Source organism: Gymnoscopelus microlampas, assembly GCF_963454915.1.
Source record: "Gymnoscopelus microlampas genome assembly, chromosome: 2".
In the NCBI taxonomy this organism is placed as follows: Eukaryota; Metazoa; Chordata; class Actinopteri; order Myctophiformes; family Myctophidae; genus Gymnoscopelus; species Gymnoscopelus microlampas.
In genome coordinates this window covers 44,364,408-44,372,176 of record NC_139939.1, presented here as the reverse complement: position 1 = coordinate 44,372,176, position 7,769 = coordinate 44,364,408, and the positions used below count along the sequence as shown (strand labels likewise).

At 41.6% G+C, this 7,769-nt stretch overlaps 1 protein-coding gene across 1 annotated transcript in view; it reads left to right on the top strand.

Moving 5' to 3' along the window:
* usp43a (ubiquitin specific peptidase 43a) overlaps nt 1-7,769 on the top strand; it is a 133,865-nt gene that overhangs the window by 75,427 nt on the left and 50,669 nt on the right. Inside the window, exon 4 of the mRNA XM_084046348.1 lies at nt 758-850. Coding sequence (XP_083902474.1) covers nt 758-850 — 93 coding nt within the window. The remainder of the gene's footprint in view (nt 1-757; nt 851-7,769) is intronic.

The window sequence follows — 7,769 nt, the reverse complement described above, 5'->3', positions numbered from 1 at the left end:
TCTTGCTGGGGTCAGGGAGTGACGAAAGTACAGAGAAGGTGGCGAGCTTGCGCTGATTGGTTAGCTGCTGTATCTTCCCTAGCTAGAGATAATTTCACAGCCTACTAATCAGTGCAAGCTAAAGCCGTATCTTCCCTATAGGGATAATACTGCAGCTGACCAATCAGTGCATTACAGTATGTGCTGAAGTGTCAACGCGGGTGCACCTCGCTGCGGAAGGAAGTGAATAATGTCAAACGTTGGTAACCAAACACGGTTGCTGTGGATGGCTTGGTACATTTCACAGCTGAGGAGACGCTGGAGTTTATCTACGTACAGTATGTGGAAAGGAACCAATACAAATAGCTGAAAATTAGCAGCATTAACAGAATGACTGCGTAATGGTGAGGCAGGCCGCCAGCAGCACCTTTAGCGTTTTCAGCCAACTCCCTTTCAATGGTGGTATTAGCTTTAGTTTTTCATAGCTACTGAACTCTTCCAATCTTTAACCAGCTTCCTTCCATATTTATATTATATTGATCCAGAAATGGAAAAGCATAACAGAGACGATGGGAATTTCTCTCTCTAATGTTTTTTCTTGGTACTTTCTCTTAATGATATCAAATGTCAAAGTTTTGAGTGCATTGATGAGATCACTGTGGATTGAACGGATTATTGCTTAAGTAAAATGTATCTCCACCCTCTGTCTCTCTCTTCCTCTGTCTCACCCCTTCTCTTCTCTCTCTCTCTCTCCTTGTCTCCCTCTGTATCTATCCAGGTCCTCCCTGACGTGCCCTCATTGCCTTAAGCAGAGTAACACCTTTGACCCGTTCTTGTGTATCTCTCTGCCCATCCCGCTGCGACAAACCAGGTAACAAACCGAGACGGCGAGGTTAAGCATTTCCCTGCTGCTGTGCTGCCTTGCCTTCAATACAATGTATTTCTTAACCCATTAAGACCTGGGACGCAGGTCCGGCTATTCAAAAATAGCAGATCTACAAGCTCATAGCGCGGCACCGAGTGCCGCGCTACGAGCTTGTAGATCTGCTATTTTTGAAAAATCGTGAAAATCTTTGCATATATATATTTTTAAAGCGTTTGTAGCTCAAATCTTTGGGGGTCCCTGGAACAACATATTTTTGGGTCCTTGACATGATAAAGTTTGAGAACCACTGATATAGAAACAGGTTTTTTCAAAAAAATGTTTTTAGAAGGATTTAGAAGATATTTTGTAGAATCGGCCTCAGGTCTTAATGGTTTAAGATGTACAGTATGTGAGCCAAATAGATTTAGGATTTTGTTCAGTATGAGGGTAAACCTTGCAAGATTATACCTTTTTGAATACGTTTGTGCACACACGCACGTACACACACACACACACACACACACACACACACACACACACACACACACACACGTACACACACACGTACACACACACACACACACACACACACCCACACACACACACACACACACACACACACACACACACACACACACACACACACACACACACACACAAATCTAATCATTTTCATATTTATTTACTTCAGAGGGGCTGATAGTGTTTGAGGATTGTTCTGAAGAAAAAAAAAGTTAGTAGAGATGTGTGTACATTGCATTGTGGTTTGCTGCTGTTTTACTTTGATAGGCTGCTCCTTTACATTTGCCATGGCAGATTATCAAGCCATGCCCCAGACCACTGCAACAGGGGTTGGATTTAGGAACATATCACCTTTTTCAGCCCTTATGAGTTTGCAGGTCTGCCTTCATTCCACTAAGCATAATGCTAATATTTAGGTTTCGAGAGCCTGTAAGGCTTCGAACCCTATTACATCTCTACACTTTCACTATTATTATTATTATTATGGGGCCAGGCTTCCAGCATGGACCCATATTGTTATTCGCATTATTCCGTTTCTTCTTCTGCCACTTTTGGCAGTTCTGGCTGAACCGTGCAGTCGCTTTTTATGAAACTCGGCCATATGATAGATGGTCATGAAAAACGATCAAGAAATAATTCTCACAATCTTTCGTCAAAAGGTGGCGCTATAGCACTCAATTGAAAAATGCCAACTTTGAACAGGTACAACTCATGCCGTGTTTGACCTACAGCCATGAAACTTCGATGCACACATGCGTCTCCTCATGCTGAACAACTTTCACACTCTGACTTTTGACCTCTGACCTTTAGATCTCCCACCATTTGGAATTATATGAAAAACAGTTAAAACCTATCTCCTCCTGGGATTTTTGAGTAATCTGCACGAAACTTTTTACACATGAACTTTGGACCTATACCAAAAAACGTTTGCAAAATATCTTCCATAAGTGAAAAAATGAAGCTTTAATGAGCCAATGAATATTGCAGTTTTATGACAATTATTCATCTGCCCCTAACACATACATGCAGACTTACCATTCTTTGAAACTTTGCAGAAATGTAAAGGGCCATTCCAAATATCACTGAAACCAATCTTACTCCAATTGGTCAAACGGGGGCGCTATAGCAATTTTTTGAAAATTGAAACTTTAAACAGGCAAAAGTCATGCCTCGTTTGGCCGACAGCCATTAGACCTGCTTACACATGTGCCTTGACTAATGAGGAACACATCTATCACGTTGACCAGTAAGCACCGCCCTTAGATTGTCCGCAATCTTGAGCAGTTTGAAAAACACTTAAACCCAGGATTTTTCAGCTATTTGCGTGAAACTGTATGATCTGTGTGATCTCCTTTCACAGGTTCTTGTCTGTTGGTGGCTTCTCGCTTAAATGTGTGCCCCACAACCTGAAGGTCACCAGTTCAAGCCTCACTTGGTGCAGACTTCATCTGAGTTGCATTTCACACAACATGACTATCAATGAATACATCTGCAAATGTTAAAGATAACATGAAATACTTAATTGAGTGTTTTTTACATACAGCTGATCTACAATCTCACAACTTTTCAGATAGCAATGAGAGTATGTTTTTTCAATGTATAACATACTTCATTGTGAAAATAGCCAATGTACAATCTGACAACTTTTAATGGTTTGTGAGCTTGTAGATCGGCTACTTTCACTAATTTTGGTTCTGAGGAGATGTACAATTTCTTCATTGGTAAATGGTTTGTGAACGAGTGATCTTTGTGTTAGTGAAACAGGGGCTTGGGTCATGACAGAAGGCAAGAGTTTGTGATCCTCAACAGACAATATCAGCCTGGACAAAGATATAGCACTATAGGTAGTGTTGCAGCTACCTAAGAGTGCTTCATGACCGTAAGGTTGCCGGTTCAAGCCTCACTTGATGCAGACTCATTTAAGTTGAAATGCAAAAAACATGACTCAATCTATTCCGTTTCCATGGCGCTCTCTCTCTCTCTTCAATCTATTCCATTTCCATGTCTTTCTCTTCAATCTATTCCATTTCCATGTCTCTCTCTCTGTCTCTTCAATCTATTCCATTTGTCTCTCTCTCTGTCTCTTCAATCTATTCCATTTGTCTCTCTCTATGTCTCTTCAATCTATTCCGTCTCTCTCTCTCTCTCTCTCTCTCTCTCTCTCTCTCTCTCTCTCTCTCTCTCTCTCTCTCTCTCTCTCTCTCTCTCTCTCTCTCTCTCTCTCTCTCTCTCTCTCTCTCTCTCTCTCTCTCTCTCTCTCTTTTTCTCTGAGGGGTGGCCATAGCTGAGTGGTTAGTGAGCCCGCCTAGGGAGCCAGAGACTCTGGTTGCCCCAGGTACGATTCCTGGCCAGGTCAGCAAATGTGTCGATGAAATGAAATTTGTCCCTGAGCAAGACTCTTGACCCCTAATTGCTCACAGGCACTCATTGGAAACAAGACCGCAAGGACTTTCATGAACTGACCTGTTAAAGGAATTATCATTTCTCTTTCTCTCTCCTGGCCCCATATTATCGCTGCTTGCAGCTATATTTCCATTTCTTCTTCTTCTTCTTCTTCTTCTTCTGCCACTTTTGGCAGTTCTGGCTGAACCGTGCAGTCGCTTTTTATGAAACTCGGCCATATGATAGATGGTCATGAAAAACGATCAAAAAATAAATCTCACAATCTTTCGTCAAAAGGTGGCGCTATAGCACTCAGTTGAAAATGACAACTTTGAACAGGTACAACTCATGCCCTGTTTCACCTACAGCCATGAAACTTCGATGCACACATGCGTCTCCTCATGCTGAACAACTTTCACACTCTCACTTTTGACCTCTGACCTTTAGATCTCCCACCATTTTGAATTATATGAAAAACAGTTAAAACCTATCTCCTCCTGGGATTTTTGAGTAATCTGCACGAAACTTTTTACACATGAACTTTGGACCTATACCAAAAAACGTTTGCAAAATATCTTCCATAAGTGAAAAAATGAAGCTTTAATGAGCCAATGAATATTGCAGTTTTATGACAATTATTCATCTGCCCCTAACACATACATGCAGACTTACCATTCTTTGAAACTTTGCAGAAATGTAAAGGGCCATTCCAAATATCACTGAAACCAATCTTACTCCAATTGGTCAAACGGGGGCGCTATAGCAATTTTTTGAAAATTGAAACTTTAAACAGGCAAAAGTCATGCCTCGTTTGGCCGACAGCCATTAGACCTGCTTACACATGTGCCTTGACTAATGAGGAACACATCTATCACGTTGACCAGTAAGCACCGCCCTTAGATTGTCCGCAATCTTGAGCAGTTTGAAAAACACTTAAACCCAGGATTTTTCAGCTATTTGCGTGAAACTGTATGATCTGTGTGATCTCCTTTTTCACAGGTTCTTGTCTGTTGGTGGCTTCTCGCTTAAATGTGTGCCCCACAACCTGAAGGTCACCAGTTCAAGCCTCACTTGGTGCAGACTTCATCTAAGTTGCATTTCACACAACATGACTATCAATGAATACATCTGCAATTGTTAAAGATAACATGAAATACTTAATTGAGTGTTTTTTACATACAGCTGATCTACAATCTCACAACTTTTCAGATAGCAATGAGAGTATCTTTTTTCAATGTATAACATACTTCATTGTGAAAATAGCCAATGTACAATCTGACAACTTTTAATGGTTTGTGAGCTTGTAGATCGGCTACTTTCACTAATTTTGGTTCTGAGGAGATGTACAATCTCTTCATTGGTAAATGGTTTGTGAACGAGTGATCTTAGTGTTAGTGAACAGGGGCTTGGGTCATGACAGAAGGCAAGAGTTTGTGATCCTCAACAGACAATATCAGCCTGGACAAAGATATAGCACTATAGGTAGTGTTGCAGCTACCTAAGAGTGCTTCATGACCGTAAGGTTGCCGGTTCAAGCCTCACTTGATGCAGACTCATTTAAGTTGAAATGCAAAAAACATGACTCAATCTATTCCGTTTCCATGGCGCTCTCTCTCTCTCTTCAATCTATTCCATTTCCATGTCTTTCTCTTCAATCTATTCCGTTTCCATGTCTCTGTCTCTTCAATCTATTCCATTTGTCTCTCTCTATGTCTCTTCAATCTATTCCGTATCTCTCTCTCTCTCTCTCTCTCTCTCTCATCTCTCGTCTCATCTCTCTCTCTCTCTCTCTCTCTCTCTCTCTCTCTCTCTCTCTCTCTCTCTCTCTCTCTCTCTCCTCTCTCTCTCTCTCTCTCTCTCTCTGAGGGGTGGCCATAGCTGAGTGGTTTGTGAGCCCGCCTAGGGAGCCAGAGACTCTGCTTGCCCCAGGTACGATTCCAGGCCAGGTCAGCAAATGTGTCGATGAAATGAAATTTGTCCCTGAGCAAGACTCTTAACCCCTAATTGCTCACAGGCACTCATTGGAAACAAGACCGCAAGGACTTTCATGAACTGACCTGTTAAAGGAATTATCATTTCTCTTTCTCTCTCCTGGCCCCATATTATCGCTGCTTGCAGCTATATTTATGGGGCCAGGCTTCCAGCATGGACCCATATTGTTATTCGCATTATTTCCGTTTCTTCTTCTGCCACTTTTGGCAGTTCTGGCTGAACCGTGCAGTCGCTTTTTATGAAACTCGGCCATATGATAGATGGTCATGAAAAACGATCAAGAAATAATTCTCACAATCTTTCGTCAAAAGGGTGGCGCTATAGCACTCAATTGAAAAATGCCAACTTTGAACAGGTACAACTCATGCCGTGTTTGACCTACAGCCATGAAACTTCGATGCACACATGCGTCTCCTCATGCTGAACAACTTTCACACTCTGACTTTTGACCTCTGACCTTTAGATCTCCCACCATTTGGAATTATATGAAAAACAGTTAAAACCTATCTCCCCCTGGGATTTTTGAGTAATCTGCACGAAACTTTTTACACATGAACTTTGGACCTATACCAAAAAACGTTTGCAAAATATCTTCCATAAGTGAAAAAATGAAGCTTTAATGAGCCAATGAATATTGCAGTTTTATGACAATTATTCATCTGCCCCTAACACATACATGCAGACTTACCATTCTTTGAAACTTTGCAGAAATGTAAAGGGCCATTCCAATATCACTGAAACCAATCTTACTCCAATTGGTCAAACGGGGGCGCTATAGCAATTTTTTGAAAATTGAAACTTTAAACAGGCAAAAGTCATGCCTCGTTTGGCCGACAGCCATTAGACCTGCTTACACATGTGCCTTGACTAATGAGGAACACATGTATCACGTTGACCAGTAAGCACCGCCCTTAGATTGTCCGCAATCTTGAGCAGTTTGAAAAACACTTAAACCCAGGATTTTTCAGCTATTTGCGTGAAACTGTATGATCTGTGTGATCTCCTTTTTCACAGGTTCTTGTCTGTTGGTGGCTTCTCGCTTAAATGTGTGCCCCACAACCTGAAGGTCACCAGTTCAAGCCTCACTTGGTGCAGACTTCATCTAAGTTGCATTTCACACAACATGACTATCAATGAATACATCTGCAATTGTTAAAGATAACATGAAATACTTAATTGAGTGTTTTTTACATACAGCTGATCTACAATCTCACAACTTTTCAGATAGCAATGAGAGTATGTTTTTTCAATGTATAACATACTTCATTGTGAAAATAGCCAATGTACAATCTGACAACTTTTAATGGTTTGTGAGCTTGTAGATCGGCTACTTTCACTAATTTTGGTTCTGAGGAGATGTACAATTTCTTCATTGGTAAATGGTTTGTGAACGAGTGATCTTAGTGTTAGTGAAACATGGGCTTGGGTCATGACAGAAGGCAAGAGTTTGTGATCCTCAACAGACAATATCAGCCTGGACAAAGATATAGCACTATAGGTAGTGTTGCAGCTACCTAAGAGTGCTTCATGACCGTAAGGTTGCCGGTTCAAGCCTCACTTGATGCAGACTCATTTAAGTTGAAATGCAAAAAACATGACTCATTCTATTCCGTTTCCATGGCGCTCTCTCTCTCTCTTCAATCTATTCCATTTCCATGTCTTTCTCTTCAATCTATTCCCGTTTCCATGTCTCTCTCTCTGTCTCTTCAATCTATTCCATTTGTCTCTCTCTATGTCTCTTCAATCTATTCCGTATCTCTCTCTCTCTCTCTCTCTCTCTCTCTCTCTCTCTCTCTCTCTCTCTCTCTCTCTCTCTCTCTCTCTCTCTCTCTCTCTCTCTCTCTCTCTCTCTCTCTCTCTCTCTCTCTCTCTCTCTCTCTCTCTCTCTCTCTCTCTCTCTCTCTCTCTCTGAGGGGTGGCCATAGCTGAGTGGTTAGTGAGCCCGCCCAGGGAGCCAGAGACTCTGGTTGCCCCAGGTACGATTCCAGGCCAGGTCAGCAAATGTGTCAATGAAATGAAATTTGTCCCT